This window comes from Atta colombica, unplaced genomic scaffold (genome assembly GCF_001594045.1).
Source record: "Atta colombica isolate Treedump-2 unplaced genomic scaffold, Acol1.0 scaffold1, whole genome shotgun sequence".
In the NCBI taxonomy this organism is placed as follows: domain Eukaryota; kingdom Metazoa; phylum Arthropoda; class Insecta; order Hymenoptera; family Formicidae; genus Atta; species Atta colombica.
In genome coordinates this window covers 4985973-5003472 of record NW_017259183.1, presented here as the reverse complement: position 1 = coordinate 5003472, position 17500 = coordinate 4985973, and the positions used below count along the sequence as shown (strand labels likewise).

Sequence of the window (17500 nt, the reverse complement as noted above, 5' to 3'; positions counted from 1 at the left end):
GTTATAAATCTGTCTATGTAAAAATAAATATTTATATTTAATCTATTAATTATTATTTAAATTTTAATCTATTAAAAAAAATAAAAAGTATTAAATATGTTATGCCAAATAGTTTATATATTTGAATTTAGTATATTATACAAATAACAAGCATTTTTGAGTATTAATTTAAAATATTGATTGCGAGTGAGATTGAAAAGTACAATAACATGCTTGTTTCTATACATAATTCAAATTCCATATGCTGTCGATAAGATTTCCAATTGCATGTACTAATTAGTGGTCCCTACTGTCCCTTTCCCTGCAACGCAGGTACTAGTAGCTATACAACAATACCGAGGAGGTGCATTCGACCAAAGACTAGGTCGTCAGTTACCCACATAGCATACCCTACCGTAGGCCGTTTTCTTGGTAGTTCGTGCTGAACTCGTGCCTAAGCAAATTTCATTCTCATAAAAATGCTGCATTATTATAAACATTTTACTTGCTGCATTAAATGCTTGATTCCTAGACATTTTGTTTAAATTGAATAAGAGATCACATGGATCTTTTAATTTACAATATTTACATTAAGATCCATAACATAATTTCATGATATAATAATATTTTGTTGATCTCTTTTTACTTTTTAACATGTATTCTAAATTGACAATGGAAAGCATAATTTCCTTTTTTCTTTTCTATAAATATCTGCTATATAATAAAATGCTGTTCATCTTTAATTCCACGAACTTAGCTCAGTCATGAGTAAAGAGACGTTGGCCACAGAGAGTGAAGGTAATGGTTGGTATGAGCTATAGGGGTAGCATTTAAATTATTTTAACATACGATACTAGACCTTGGTGGGGTAGCACAACCGTAGAGGTTCCTTGTGTAGCGGCGGCCCACCCTATGTTTTACAGTATAATACACAAGGAAGTTACCAATCATCGCAATCTACGTCCATTCAACAAAGCAATTATAAACAAGACAACGTACAAAACTCACAAGGATTCAAATCACAGCAGCAACAGCAACAGCAACAACAACCAACGCAAATGGCAGCAGCTGCATCAACACGGCCTGTACCAACTATAGCACCTACACAACAACTAAAACAACTTCAAAAGCCCCCACCACAATTACAACAGCAACAAGGACAGCAGCAAAAGTTACAAATGCAACAGCAGCAGCAACAGCAGCAGCAGCAGCAGAAATTGCAGCAGCAGCAGCAACAACAAGCACCACCTCAGCAAATAGTTATGCAACAGCAATCACAACAGCAACAACAAGCGCCGAATCCACTTCCATTGCCGCAACGATTGAAACCGATTTTAAAACATACAACAGTAGGTGCACAATCCACTGTTGGACAAACTGCTGCTCCTCAGCCTTTGATTGCTCCAAACGCATCTAATAATAATTCTGAGACGGATGACAAGCCTGAGAACATGGATGTTGACATGCAAGATGCTCAACCAAGATGGCGAAGAAAGATACCTGGATGTAAGTACTTACAAATAAGACAGAAATGCATTATTTTATACATCGCTGTAATCTCTTTAAAATTTGAATATTTAGAACAATAATATAAAAGTATATAACAAAGCGTATAATCCTTTTATAATGTTCTAATACAAGTAATTTACACACATAAAGTCTTAACAGATTTTGATAACTTTTTATGATACATTATTATATGTAAATGTTTAATTGTAAAGTTATGTAACATTGTAAAAAATCTTATGAAGCGTAACTATAATGCTAGTTCTCTACATTAGTCGCATCATAGCGTTGCAAGCGATCCAATGTCAAGCTAGCTCGACTTTGGATTACAATGCTTGCGATATACAAATAATGTACAACCAGCTTTAGAATAAATAAGTCAAGGAATTTGTTTATTGATTAAAAGAATAAGAATTGCAGCAATATTCATAATAAAGTAGAGCAGGGTTTTTTCTCGCGTTTATTTCTGGACAGTACATGTGTTATTTAAAGGTTGTACTCTCAAGGAGCAATCATGATTGTGTAATGTAATTATAGGCCCAGCGCACAATAGAAAGAATAAGGAATGAGGAATAAACAATAAACGATTTCAACCTATCAGAAACCGTGTATTCCGATTTCTAGATAGATTAAAATCATTTATTCTTTATTCTTAATTCCTTATTCCTTCTATTATGCGCAGGACCATAAGCACGTTACATCAAAAATATATTATTTGCTATCGTAAATTTTCGAATTACTTTAAAGTCGAAATTGATGGAAAAGCTTTATTCTGTGCAATTAAATATTGATGATGACATTTCACTGCGCAAATTTGAAGATTTGGGAGCATTGAATGATCTTAATTCAATTATTACTTGAGCGTACTTGAGACTCCTGTAATCAATGTGAAGTTGTTTACTGAAACGTAAATTTTAATTATTCATATTATATTATATGTACATATATTACTAATGTAACAATTTTTATAGTTAAAGTAAATAAAAAATTAAAACGTCTTCGTATGAACCAACGTCTAAGGAAAACTCTACAACCCAAAAATGCAATCATGGTATTAAACGAAATGAAAGCTGGAGTCCAATTTACATTCCCTGAAACACAAGGACCCATGCCGAACTCGCTTTATCTTGTTCATGCTGAGGTAATTATTTTACTTTAATTACTTACATTTTCTTTCCGATTCTTATAAAAGAGAGATGTTACTTAACATATAATATGATGCTTAATATGTAATACGATATAAATCTCATCTTTAAAATGCTTTAATAATATTTATTTATAGCTTGATGGTAAAACTTATGTTGGGCAAGGATTATCTAAACCACTTGCTCGCCAAAATGCAGCTGAAAATGCATTAAAAGCTTTATTACTTGAAAAAATGACAGCAGCATCTATGAAAGCACGTCTAGATGCTGAATCAGATGGACAAACTACTAACACATCTATGGATGAAATAAAAGAAGAAAATAATGATGATAGCATCACTATGGATACAAATTCTGAAGATGAGATTCCATGGAGTTCATTGGCCAGTTTTGCTCTTTATAAACTCTTTCTTGAGTGGCATAATCAAGGAACATCAGTTCCAGTCCCACGACCTGGTTTACCAAATGCAAAAGGAATTAAGAAAGAAAGTCCTAATCCTAAAACTTCTACTCAAAAGGAACTTCCACCCAATCCTACTAATATACATCCAGTTATGTTACTGAATCAAATGAGACCTGGACTAACATATACAGAGCTCAGCCGTGTTGGTAACCCACCGAATACGATGTTTACTCTGGCTGTTGAAATTTGTGGAATCGAATATTCAGGAACAGGTATGTACATTCTGCGAATTATGTTGCTATCATTAATACATAAATAATAATTTTTATATTTATTCCAGCTAAAAACAAAAAGGATGCGAAGAAAGCAGCAGCTAAAGCAGCATTACTGGCATTATATAACTTAACTTATCCAGAAGATGTTAGTAAGCAGGATTTAATGGCAATTGGTTAAAGTAAATATTTTACATTTCAATATACTTTTCAAAATGTAATGTATGTTATACACAGGTTTTTTTATTTGATCTTTATCATAAAATATTAATAATTATTTAGTGATTTGATGACACTGCTACTTGTATTATTTACCCATACTGACAATCTTGAATTTTTTGGCGTAATACTTTGCAATTTACCTTCCTAAATATAATAAATGTAATGAAAGTTATTACATGGTTTTTGTCATCTATCAAAATATAAATATACATATTGAGCCACATGATTAAAAGACTTAATTAAATTCACACCTAATTTCTTGCGATATTATTTTCTCTGTGTACCTACAATTTAGTTTTCAGGAAAATACTATGTAAATGATTTATATATAATTAAATATTTATACATAAAAATGATTAAATCTTTAATAAAATTATGCATGAATTTAGACAAAAAGGGCCATTATCGTGGAAATTATATAATATATGGCAAAATACCACAGAGCTAACTTGATTTCTCTTGACAACACTTACGAAAGGTCCTACGCGTCGAATTATAATCACTGTTATCGAGAAAAATAGCCCAACATTTAGATCTATGCGAAATTTTTTTTTTTTTTAAGAATATATATATATTTTTTTTTTCATAAACAATTAAATATACAATTATATAATACACAATTCAGATCTGTTCAAAATTTGGCTCATGAGAACTCAATGCTTCTCCCTTTTTATCATTTCCGTCGAGCAAGACGGATAGAAGTTAAAAAAAAATACGCTGGATGAGATAGTCATTGGACAGAGCTCTAGCGTCTAGTTCAATTTTTTTTTTAACTCGAGACGATATAGAAGAGGCTCGCAAACTAAGTTTTAAATAGATCTGAATTATATACAATTAATTGTATAATTATTTATACTATATTATTTATTAATTATATATACATAATTAATATGATTATTCAAAAAAATTTACATTTGATGCGTTACTAAATAATATTCGGAATGTTTACGGAAAAAATAATATTATAAGAAGTTAGACATTAAATGATTTAACATCAGTTATACAAATATGATAGTATGTGTTGGTACAATGGGTAATAAAATACACATTAGAATTATTTATAGCTCATATTTAAAGTATTCTTTACATATTAAACATATCTTTACATAATTTCATTTAGAATTTTAAAGAAAAATTTTACTGCAAGTAATTTACATCACAATAGCAAAGTGTACTTCACAATTTAATAAGCAAATAACTATAATCAAATTACAATTTTTATTATAATCATGTGTTAATTATTGCAATAATAATGGTTACATAATCCATGGCTGCATTACATAGTGTTAAATATACTGTTAAGAAAACAGTATTGTAACGAATGTATTAAACATTTAATGTATTCAATAAAACATCATAACTTTACAAATGGCATATATTCATTTTTTACATGATTTATGTATAATTACACTTTTTGGAATATTTAATTATGTTAATTATGTTGAAGTAAATACTATATTTGCAAGACGTTATAAATAAATTACATATAATGTAAGAAACAATTCGCATTTGTCTTCAATAATTTGTTATAAATATATATACATGATGTAAAGAAACACATTAGTTGCTTTAAAAAATACAGACAAAATAAATAATTTTTAAAAATAAACATATATATATATATATATGAACTTATGACTTTTTTACATAAATTATTTTTGCCATACATTTAATGCATTTTGTACGATATATTATAATTTCAATTCAAATCATGTAATATGTCTTCATTGCTTTCTTGATAATGTTGTGTATATGTACATCTAGGCAACGGTTGTTATAGAAACAATTGCCAAACAATAATGCATTCTGTATTGTTGTACATATTCATCAGGTGCAATGGAATGTTAATATATACTTGCAATTACTATTGTCAAATAATGCACACATTAAAATTAGTAATGATAGGACCAACTGAGGTAAGATTATTCATCAATTGAATATTTGTACGTATATTTAAAAAAGATATATGAAAACGTTATATTATCAGATTTTGTCAAAATTATGCAATCTTAAATATGTATGTATATACAAGGTATCCCGTCATTATTGACAAAGCGCTCTTGTATAGAGCGGACTAAACTATTGAAATCCTCTATAATTTTGCAATTTATAATAGTTGACAAGATATTAATAAAAATCATCGAATATTGGTTTTCAATAATTTTTTATTCGAATATTATAAACTACAGAAAAATAACAAGTGATAAAAATTGTTTATTTTCTTCTCATAATGCTCTTTATTGTTTATTTTCTTATAGGGAATTTTTTCATAACTTTTTATCAACTTTTTAGTGCATTTTTTTATTGGCAATCATTTTTACCAACAGAGAAAATATGGTATTAAAAAAATTCTCAAAACAATATTCGGTGTTTTGTTTTAATTAATCTTGTTAACTATTATGAAATTAACATCTTGTTAACTATTACGAAATTAACATCTTGTTAACTCTTGCGAAAATTACAAAATGGTAGAGAACTTTTCAATTCATGCACATATATATATATTTATTTAGAGCGGAAAGACCACAATAGCGAATTTCCTGGCAGAGGCTACGGAAATTCCGTATGATTATCGTCCAACTCAAGGTATCCGAATATTAGAATTTGAAATTAACGATATTGAAGTGAATAACGAACGCATTTCGAGAGATCTCGAGCTGTGGGACTGCAGTGGAAATCACAAGTAAATAACACCATACATGCTTTTACAAAATTGAGAGAAAAACAAGAAATTGTAGAAATATTTTCAACAGATTTAAAAATTGCTGGTCAGCTATACGTAAAGATGTAGACGGCGTAATCTTGGTATACAATGCAAAAATGCAAGATTCTTCAAGAAAATTGAAAGAATATTACGATTATTTTGTTAGCGGAGCTAAATTAGAGCCAAATTGTTGTGTAATATTCTTTTTTGATCCTGATAATACTACATCAAGCGTGTCGAAAATTATTTGTAAGTATTTCAATAATAATCTAATTCTAACAAAATTTCGATTTCTAAATTTTTCTATTTTCCAAATTTAAAATAAAGAAATCCTATATAAATTAATTTTTTAATTATTGTATGTGTTTAAGCATCTAGTTTTTCTAATGTCTCTCATGTCAAGTGCAATGTGGATGATGGTGGTGACAAATTAAAGGCTGATTTTCGATTATTTCTAAGTGCCCTAATAATAAAGCTGCATGAAGATAAAGAAGAAAAACTGATAATGAGTGACAATATATTATTTGCTAAATAATATTTTTACTTTTTTTGTAACAAGTAATAAAAAAATAGTATTCTTTTGTTATTAATACCTATCTCTGTTATCAATATTTCTCTCATCAATGCGTATCAATATCCTAATTATAAATTGTATATCAGAGAATAAATAAACGTTATTTATTGAAAAGTCTGTAATTCGTTTAAATCTTGTATTAGTTCTCTCCATGCTCTTTCTACTTGTACTAAAGTTCTTTCATAACTCCACGAAGTACATATAACAACATTGGCTTCCTTAATTTGCTCCATGGTATTTGGTTGCATGTTAATTCGTAATTTTGCTGCTTCTTCAGATAATCCATTTCTATTCATAATTCGTTTTATAGCCTACAAATACATTTAACATGGATTTATAAAAAGATTTAGGTTATATAAATTATAAAAATATTTTGTACATATTTAAATATAAAATAAGAAATTTGAAATAATATAATAGCCAAATAGATTTTTATCAGTACATACATATACATAGGCAAAATATAATTTATCTGTAAGACAGAGTCTAACCTCATTTTGTGATGTAATACAAGTCCAAATTTCGCTGCATTCATTTTGCCATTCAGCTTGAATTAAAACTGCTGCTTCCAGTACAATAATATTATGCTTGTAAAAAAGATTTTTTATTTCTTTTTTAGCTTCTTGCAGAATTAAAGGCCAAATTAATTTGTTCAACTTTTCTAATTGCTCCTACATAAAGTACTTTTATGAAATAACATATGTAATAAATATTATGGAATATAAGACCAAATACCTTATTATTAAACACAATATCACCAAGCAACTTTCTATTTATAAATCCATCTGAGTCGAGAATAGAAGAACCAAAATATTCAATTATTTTATGAAAACAATCTGTCCCTGGTAAATACAAATTATGAGCTAATTTATCACAATTTACAAGACCAGCGCCGAGTTGTTGCAATTTTTCAGCAACTGAAGATTTTCCACTTGCAATACCACCCGTTAAACCAATGACATAAGGTCTTAAGATTCTAGATCTTAAGATTTTACTTTCACTCTAATAGAAAAAAATAGATTATTAAATTATATAACAAAATACAATTTAAATAAAATTATATATAGAAAATTCATATGAAAATTATTTTATAATTTTTTGTATTGTATTGTAAATATTCAGTAGAAAAAACCTACGGGATCTTTAAGCCTTGTGCCAAGTAATCGCATTCTGTGATTACTAGAACTAATTTTAGCCTCTTCATGTTTTTCATGATCCTCATCATCTGCTAACTCTACTACATGAATGTCCAATTTGTTTAAATCTTTTTGCAAACGTAATTCATTGATTTTATCACCTCCATGTTTTGTTTCTTCACTTACAACTATCATCTCTAATGTTGGATCTTCCTTAGTAGGTCCATAAATGTCATTAATAGGAACAACATTGTATGATATTGATGAATCTACATCTTCCAAAAAATCTTCAACTTTTATTATTCTTTGCGTACAGGGTTGTATAAGTTCCCACAACACTTTGCCTAAAAATATTTATTTGATTTCTAAGTATATCATCATATAATGATAATAGATGATTAAGTCATTAAGTCTTATAGTTTTCCTATCCACGAATTATTCAAAAATATTATTATAGATTATAAAACAAATCAATTTAAGCTAAATAAGAATTATGAGAATTTGTTACCAGTAATCATATTAATATCTGTCACACCAACAGTAAGTTTTTTTGTACAACGCAATGCAGCCTCACTTAATAAAATCTTATGACCATTGTGTAATCGATCAAATGTACCACCTAGTATTACATTCTTGTATGTTTTCATTTTCTGAATATCATATTCTATATTTTTATAGTTCAGACTTGCACTATATATGTAGTTAACAAAGTGGTAATTCAGCGACTTGTTTGCTAAATGATCCTGTATGAATGTATCTGCCTCTTCTTTACTGCACTTTTGATCAAAGATCACTACTTCTATAGGTTTTTTGGTATTTATAATAGATCTATCGGGATATTTCAAGTTGGTGAGCAAAACACGAACATCAAGACAAGAAGAAATTATAGAAGTATTTTTGTATATGTCAATGATCTTCTTAGAATATTCAGGATCTCTTTGTTGCAATGTTGTAGAGTTATAATTTCCTGCAAAAATATTCTTCCCTGGAAGATATTGAATGTACAATGTTTTTAAAACATGTTTCTGAATTTCGAACAATAATCCCTTCATTTTTGTAGGATTTGTTAGAACTAATAGACCAGTATTTGCCATATCGGAACAAATATATTAAAATTATTTTTTACTTCTAAAATGCACTTTTCTAATATTTCAATTCACGATTAATTCATTAATCGTAGTGAATAATGTCCAAATCACAATCAATTTTTTTCCAAACTTGACATTAGTTTCAGGAGCTTTTTTATGATATAGAAATTATTACAATTGGGAAATATAAGTCCAAGTCTAGACGTTAATTATGGCTCTAAGTGGTTTTAATAGTTTATGCGTAAATTTACGTAAGCTTTTGAAATAATTTTTATTTATCAAACAACTGAATAGAATCAGCAGGAGTAATTCTTTTAATTCTTCTCGACTTTAATTAATTCAGTTTCCGAAATGACCGGATAAACGTGGTCAATATAGCAGAAGTGACGAATTCTTCTTTTATTAATGGGTGCATTCATGTGATGTGAAAAAACAAGGTGTATCACTGGTCTAGTTTCCATTGAGAGTTTAAACCGATCAGTAATATAAGGGCCATTCCAAACAAACTTGTCGCATAAACATGTGCATAAAGAAAATTATCCAATTCGTATCGTATTTTATATTTGTCTTTTGGTCGGTATTCATAGTCTTATATTCAAGACGGTCTTAAGTATGATCTTAAGAAGTCACGAACCAATCAGAAGGCTGCATTAGCGTCTTAGACATTACTTAAAACAGTCTTGAAATAAGACTCGACTATGAATACTGGCTTTTATGATAGAAATATATAATTGGATAATTTTCTTTATACATATGATTATACATATGTGGCTTTATACATATGTGGCTATGCAAGTTTGTGAGGAATGACCCTAAGAACCAACCAACTATAGTTGAGCATTCCCCTGTCGCTTGACTGTAACAGGGAAATATTCGATTATAATTGGTTGGTTCTTATGCTGGATCTGACGTCATCAATCATATTGGCTGCGGTACTGTCAATGCCAGTATCACAGCTAATACGGTGATAATACTGCATTCACACTGGATTCAACATGCGTCGTACGACATTCTGTAATCAATCAGAAAGCAGAATTTTATTTTCTATTGATAATACGAAGCAAAAATCCTGTTTTCTTGGTTGCAGAGTGTCGTATGATGCACGTCGAATCCAGTGTGAATCTAGCATAAGGGGTGCATTCCGTTTTACACATGATGTGCATAATGCACATTATTTATTTCCTTGTTTAACATTCGGTGAACAATAAGGATAAATCATGCACATCATGTATGAAACAGAATGTATCCAAGATTCTAATCTAGCTAGAAATCCAGCAGAAAAACAAACATCGTGTGTCGCAGGCTTTAAGACTGCAGCACAGCCTTTTGTATAACGCATAGTGAATAAGCGAATCAATTAATCAGAATCTTTTTTTTCCTTCCATTCTATGGAAAAGAAGGATTTCGATTGGTTGATTCCTTTAAGTCGGTTCTACATTCGTTGCAAGCCGATCGCAAGTTTATTGCGACAAGTCAATCTGAATCTTGCATTTTGAAATCAACGCTTCATACTGGTTATCGCAACAAACTTGCGATCGGCTGGCACCTAATGTAGAACTGGCTTTATGCACTATGCATTATGCGTTAGGCAAGAGTTTGTGCTTACATTAGCCGAACTACACACATCATGGGTGCTTTCCATTTGAATGACACAAGTCGACATAAGTCGATACAAGCAGCGACGAGATACTATTAAAGACCGTCGATTCTGAGCAAATTTTCGGCGATAAAAAGAGCCCCAAGAGCCCGGTAATTGAAGAACGCTGACATTATCGACAATTGATATAAATTTGCTATTATTAATATAAATATTTGGTTCACACATTATTAAATTCGTGATTTTTTTATTACATAAATGTTTCATAAATAAATATGCATACTTATAAAGGTATAATAATTCTATATATTGCAGAAAAATTACAATTTTTCTCTGCAGTTATTATCTCTATTGATAATCAAATCTTTGATAACATTGAAATCACAATTTAAAAAAAAAATCAAATATTATTGAGTTCTAAATGCAGAAATACGTCTACTAAATTAATAAATCATAAAATTAGTACAATATTATCAGTTTTTAGCTCTTAATCATTTCAATATTCACAAGGACGCCAACTCCTGGAAGGATATAGATCTTTACTGGGCCTTTTATGGACCTTCTACAATAAGCCATTAGTCATAAATCAGAAGTCAAAAGTTAAAAATTGACCAATCATAGTCAATTTTTGACTAATATCTTATTATAAAAGGCCCATTAAACGTACATTTTTTTACGTCGATTTGTACAACGGCTTTAAAGTGAATTTAACTCTGCCAATAAAACTATAAAGTCCCAGACACAATGCGAAGGAATAGCGATAGCGATAGAAATAACATGATTTCAATCCATCAGAAATCAGATACACTGGAATATACAGTTTCTGATAGGTTGAAATCATGTTATTTCTATCACTATCGCTCTTCTTTTGCATTGTGTCTGGGGCTTAAGATGTTCATCCGGCGCATCTTATTATTGCATAAATCATGTTTCAAATATGGCGCCTTTGATTGCACCACGAGAAACATAATTGTGAATGTGTGTATAGATGAAGTGTAATTTCTTTTGAATTTACTTTGATCTTCTCTTGTAATATACGATGGTACAAAGTAGAATATTCGCACGGAATCGAGCACTTGGATATGTCAGTAATCATGTACCTCTTGTCACGAGGTATATCCTCAGAAGGAAGGAGCATTTCATCGTCACATGTGTAGGCAAGGCGTTCCACACTTACACGTGTAAACACTTTACTCTTCTGAGTGTCTCGGGTATGCATGTTGATGATATCACTTGTCTAGCTACGGACACATTTCACGTATATACAGCGAGTGCAAATAATATTTACGCATGGCGTAGAGGAACCGAGTTGAAACATACCTACAAGGGTCATGATTGTACAGTCCACATTCTGTTGCCATTCGGCGCACACTTGCTCTCTGTTGACGAGAGCAGCACCGTCAAGGTCTGGGACATCAAAGAAGAAAATCTCCTACTGGAATTGAATTTCAGCAATAATGTCTTCAGAATAACTGCACTGATGCATCCCAATACTTATATGAACAAGATTCTGCTGGGTAGTGAACAGGGTCAGCTACAGCTGTGGAATATCAAAACGACCAAGATGATCTATACATTCAAAGGATGGCAGAGTAGTGTGACTGTGTTAGAGCAAGCGCCTGCGATAGATGTGGCTGCTATAGGTTTGAATAATAGTCATATTATACTGCATAATCTCAAATATGATGAAACCATCTTTGAGCTAGTACAAGATTGGGGTCCAGTGATATCTATCAGCTTTCGTACAGATGGTCACCCTATCATGGCAACAGGCAGTCTAGGTGGACAGATTGTGTTCTGGAATTTAGAGCAGCGAATGGTGGAGAGCCAACTTTGCAATGCACATGATGCTGCTGTCACGGGTCTGAGATACATACCAAACGAACCATTATTGATTTCATCTTCGCCTGATAATTCTTTAAAGCTATGGATATTTGATATGGCTGATGGAGCTGGTAGACTCTTGAGGATTAGAGAAGGTCATGCTGAACCTCCAACAATTGTTCGATTTTATGGAAATGATGGTAATTATCTATTGACTACAGGCGGCGATTCTTCTCTCCGGTTGTTTTCCACTGTCACAGAAATACTGAACAAGAGTCTAGGTAGAGCCTCGTTTAACAGAAAAGCTTCCAGAAAAAAAGGTCATTCGGTTGATGATCCGATGTTAATGCCGCCAATAACTGTACTTGCATCTGAAATAACACGGGAAAAGGAATGGTGCAATATAGCAGCAGCTCATTCCGGTTTAGGCATGGTCACTACATGGTCATCTTACCTCCAAAAGATGGGTGACCTCAAGTTACTTCCCGAGAGATTTAAAAACAATTACAATGCTATTGCGACTAGTTTATGTTTAACAAGATGTGGAAACTTTGTTGTGATCGGTTATAACACAGGTCATGTTGATAGATTTAATATTCAATCAGGAATACACAGAGCGTCTTATGGAAATGAAAATGGCGCTCACGAAGGTCCTGTTAAGGGTGTTATGGTTGACGATTTGAATCAAACTCTTGTTACAGCCGGCAAAGATGCAAAAATTAAGTTCTGGGATTTTAAACCTAAAAAAGGTATCTGTGCCATAATTAATTATATTTCCTTCAAAATAAATGATATTTTAATGTAATTTTTATTCTTTTAGATATAATTACGGCAAGAACGATATTAACAATAGAAGAATCAATCGAATGGATACGTTGTCACAATGAGAGTTCCCTTGTGGCAATAGCTTTAGAAAATTTCGATATTATGTTAATGGATCTGGACACAAGGAAAATAGTTCGACATTTTCAAGGGCATGAGGGACGAATAACAGATGCATGTTTTAATCCTGATTCCAGGTGGTTAATCACAGCATCTATGGATTGCACTATCCGAACTTGGGACATACCATCGTCACATTTAATAGATATTTTTCAGGTAAATTTCATTTCAAAATTATAAATAAATAGATAAGTAGATGGATTCTTGCAAAATACAGTCCAATAAAAGCGTTGTCATTATTATTCGCAGCCAGTAAAAGATGCTTTTTTGACAAATTGTAGATAGAATCATTTATCTCATATTCCTTTGCTCACTTTTCAAGTATTGTTTAGATTTTTATATTATTTGGATTGGAAAATATATATTATATAATCAAAATATATTAAATCTTGTGCCTTACAGGTTCCTGAAGCTTGCATATCTTTAAATTTCTCTCCGACGGCAGAATTTCTTGCGACCGCCCATGTACGTAATGTAGGAATCTTTTTATGGTCGAATCGTGTGCTGTATTCGCATGTGTCGCTAAAGGCCATTAATAAAGACGATATGATACCTGAAGTAGGACTTCCTGGATCTTCTGTAGAAACCGAGAAAGTTAATGAAGATAATGTCGTCATCGAAGAGCCAGATTATGTGTCTCCTGATCAGCTCAATAGTGATCTTATAACTATGTCCGCCGTGGCCCAATCTAGATGGCAGAATTTGCTCGATATCGATATTATTAAAAGGAGAAATAAACCGAAACAGCTGCCTAAAGTTTCAGAGATTGCACCATTTTTCTTGCCTACAATTCCATCGTTGCAACTGCGCTTCGATTTTTCGGACGTTAAAACTAATGAAAACACTGAAACTACTCGTGTTCATCCAGCCTTACAAAATCTTACTTCGTTCAATAAGAGTCTACAATCAGTCAATACCAACGATTTTTCAGATGTAATAGAGAAATTAAAGGCAATGGGTCCCAGCAACATCGATTTAGAAATTCAATCATTGTCTTCAGACGAGAGTTCCGCTGAACTGTCAATGATGCAATTTATGCAAATGCTTCTTTATATGATAGAACAACAGACCGATTTCGAATTATCACAAGCGTATTTAGCGGTATTTTTAAAATGGCACGGTACAGCAATCTCGGAGAACGATACGTTACGAAATTATCTACGGAAAATTCAGAAGGCACAAACAAGAAATTGGCTTACATTACGAGAGAAATTATTTTATAATTTAAGTGTTGTACAAAGTTTGAAAAAAATGTAAAGTGGACAAATTATTTTTATATCATGTAAATATTTAATAATTAAATTTTTTTACAAAATAAATGTTTCATATTTTTTAAAAATTATGTCCCCTTCAAAATCTACATATATCATTCATCTGAAAAATTACTGACAATAAAAGATAATCCTTGAATTTAAAAAAAAAATGTTATCTATTTATTCACACGTGTATGTTATAAAATATGTTATTAAAATTCAAAAATAACGAAAAATGTATTTCGACTGTTTATATTTATATATAATGTAATTTTATTGTAAACTTAAATATATATTATATTGTATCATATTATATTATACACAATACAATCATATAATAAATTTAAACATCGTATATGTTAATAAAAAAATTATCTATATCCTCTTTTTACACATTTTATTTCTTCGCGTAAGTATAATAAAGTATAATAAATATAACACATGTTTAATATGTAAATGTAATTATTGAAGAAAGTAATTCTTGAATCTAATAAACCTAAAAAAAATATGTGTTTTTTGGTAGATTCAAAATCTTAATCATATAAGTACACTTTGTGACAATATCAATATTTATTATCTATTCCTTGTAATTAAGAAAGCTCTGCAATTGTTCTATTATTGGAAGTTCAAGAGACAAGTCATTAATATATGGTTCAAAGTTTGTAACAATTCTATATAGACTACGTTTTATCGCACTTCGTAAAGATATAAAAATTTCCCTAATTAATTTATCATCTGCTTGCATTTTCCTTGCAAGCATAGCTGATTTTGATAGTTTGTCTAGAGCCTGTTTCACTGACAACAGAGTGTTGATGATGACTGGCACATCTTTTTGTACAATACCATAAGAATCTTCGCTTAGCGAAAAGACGGTCAAAGATGAAATAGCTTCAGCTGCCCAAATCATTAGTTGTCCATTTTGTAAAGCATAACGAATTTTATTGTCATCTTGTTCGCCAAAGATGTAATTAATAAGTGGCTTAGATAACAAATATGCTATAAAAGCATCTTTTTTCTGCTTGATAAACTTTTGAATAAATGAACCGCTGTAAGGTGCTTCTCTTACATCTTCTGATACTGGTATTGGTGTTATATCTGGTACTAATTTCCGCATATGATATATATATTTGCTTTGCTGAACTGGTGGAACTCTTGCTGTCAAAGTGCTGTAACAGGATTGATCTTGAGATTTTGTAGATATCGCATTGAGGTCCAATGAAAACTTCTTGAGAAGGTTTGTACTCTTTTGCACTACACAGTTCCAATTGTATGGATGACCACCTGGTTGACTAAGCGTAAACAACATACTCCTTCTCATTTTGTCTTTTTGGGCTAAGGTAACCAGGTCCAAGTAACCCAAGTATTGCATTATGGGTATCTTGTCCATTGATAGTACATCAATAAGGGTAGTTTCTGAACTATCAGGAGTATATGCACCACTCAAGCCAAATTTGAATGGAGTCCATTCGGTTAGATATATTTCAAATAGCGTATTCGTGTAGTTGATAATCAACATAAATATAAACTGATAGAGCCATAATTGCCATATCAATGATAGATTTAATAATCTAGACACAGTGTCCAAAGGTTTGACCTCCACCTGCGTGGAAAATGACAACAATGCTTCATGGAAATATGATCCCATGAAATAATAAATAGCCATGAAATACAGAGTCGACCACAGGGAGGAAATCATCAACGTTGGAAACATGATATAAAATCTTCGTCTTAGTTGAAGGAATTTAGACTGCGCTATAATGGGAAATTGGAAATATTTCTCAGCAAAAGTATCAATTTTGAATGAGAAATACAATCCACTCCATAGACCGCTAAATAACAGAAAGTAATATTCTTCGATTGAATACATTCCATATACAATGCTGCAGTCTGTAGTCGAAGAGCTTTCTTTCCTCAATGACAATTGTAACCAGACCAAGATACCACCGATAGCAATATAGAATGCTCGCTGATGTAAGCTTTGAATTCTAAGAGTCATACACAGCTTGGCAAATCTGCTCTTGTAGTATAATGGAGGACGCAGATAATTCTTGCTACAGAAAAAACTCTGCAGAAAGGTCACCAGAGTAAGCATGATGATATAAGCCCACATTCGAGGAGACATTATAATGGTCCAAGTTTCCTCAAGCCAATGTGCATAGTCTGTGCTGAGATTTGTGAGCAGAACAACGCAACAGACGACAAATAATTGTAACATTATACTCGTAATGACGGCCAAGGTCATCCGATGTATCAGTAACTCCCTGCAGCCCTTGTTGTCCATCTCAATCATCGTGCTGGTCAAAACCGGTTAATCTTCGCGCGCCAATTAACCTTCAAATTTTCACCATCCGTTTGCCAAATTCCGTATAATATACTTCAAGCTTCCTCGCGGCGCTGGATGAGCAGGTGTAATGTTGCCATCACCGTTTTCGCAGGCTTCGTCGAAGATTATATCTCTGTTGCGGTTAATATTGTCAAAGAGAAACAATTAAACAAAAAAAATTTCAAGTTTAAACGATTTTAAACACCGCAACCTAGCACAACCCGCACAATTTTGCTTGCCACATGGTGGAAAGAATGGGCGAGACGAGGCTCAATAAAAGGAATAGGAAACAGAGAGAATAAGAATTTCAACCTATCAGAAATTGTATATTCCACAATACATGATTTCTGATAGTGAATATTGAGATTAAAGATTAAAAATTGAAATTTCACCAATAAGAATAAAGAAATTTTGATTCCTTTTGTTCTGATTGGTCTTTCAATCTTTCAATCTCATTCTCCAATGCGTAATCTAATTCCGGCCTTATTTTTTGTCTTTATCTAATCTTTAGAATTAAAAAAAGACGAAGAGT

At 31.5% G+C, this 17500-nt stretch overlaps 5 protein-coding genes across 9 annotated transcripts in view; 3 read left to right on the top strand and 2 right to left on the bottom strand.

Moving 5' to 3' along the window:
* LOC108694861 (putative uncharacterized protein DDB_G0271606) overlaps nucleotides 1-5355 on the top strand; it is an 8006-nt gene extending 2651 nt beyond the window's left edge. For 3 of the 5 annotated variants that reach the window (XM_018204564.1, XM_018204548.1, XM_018204583.1), the window contains exons 3-6: nucleotides 903-1485; nucleotides 2457-2626; nucleotides 2768-3305; nucleotides 3374-4896. In XM_018204564.1, coding sequence (XP_018060053.1) covers nucleotides 903-1485; nucleotides 2457-2626; nucleotides 2768-3305; nucleotides 3374-3486 — 1404 coding nt within the window. In that variant the 3' untranslated portion in view covers nucleotides 3487-4896. Of the gene's footprint in view, nucleotides 1-902; nucleotides 1486-2456; nucleotides 2627-2767; nucleotides 3306-3373; nucleotides 4897-5291 lie in introns of those variants that run through there. The other 2 variants (XM_018204556.1, XM_018204573.1) reach the window with 2 other exon arrangements.
* LOC108694891 (intraflagellar transport protein 22 homolog) lies at nucleotides 5323-6766 on the top strand. The gene is made up of 4 exons (XM_018204593.1): nucleotides 5323-5443; nucleotides 6041-6210; nucleotides 6281-6480; nucleotides 6603-6766. Exons 1-4 carry the CDS (start codon nucleotides 5327-5329, stop codon nucleotides 6764-6766), a joined length of 651 nt encoding a protein of 216 aa, XP_018060082.1. The 5' UTR covers nucleotides 5323-5326.
* Nucleotides 6767-6909: 143 nt separating this feature from the next.
* LOC108688114 (bifunctional coenzyme A synthase) lies at nucleotides 6910-9068 on the bottom strand. The gene is made up of 5 exons (XM_018194264.1): nucleotides 8450-9068; nucleotides 7942-8285; nucleotides 7541-7807; nucleotides 7297-7476; nucleotides 6910-7116 (listed from the first exon to the last, which is right to left on the bottom strand). Exons 1-5 carry the CDS (start codon nucleotides 9033-9035, stop codon nucleotides 6910-6912), a joined length of 1584 nt encoding a protein of 527 aa, XP_018049753.1. The 5' UTR covers nucleotides 9036-9068.
* A 2508-nt stretch (nucleotides 9069-11576) lies between these two features.
* On the top strand, nucleotides 11577-14651 carry LOC108694971 (WD repeat-containing protein 36). Its single transcript, XM_018204666.1, has 3 exons — nucleotides 11577-13199; nucleotides 13271-13548; nucleotides 13795-14651. Exons 1-3 carry the CDS (start codon nucleotides 11666-11668, stop codon nucleotides 14647-14649), a joined length of 2667 nt encoding a protein of 888 aa, XP_018060155.1. The 5' UTR covers nucleotides 11577-11665; the 3' UTR covers nucleotides 14650-14651.
* Nucleotides 14652-15222: 571 nt separating this feature from the next.
* Nucleotides 15223-17198, bottom strand: LOC108694978 (nucleoporin NDC1). Its single transcript, XM_018204679.1, has one exon. The coding sequence runs from the start codon at nucleotides 16933-16935 to the stop codon at nucleotides 15223-15225; it is 1713 nt and encodes a 570-aa protein (XP_018060168.1). The 5' UTR covers nucleotides 16936-17198.
* Between the last annotated feature and the right edge of the window lie 302 nt (nucleotides 17199-17500).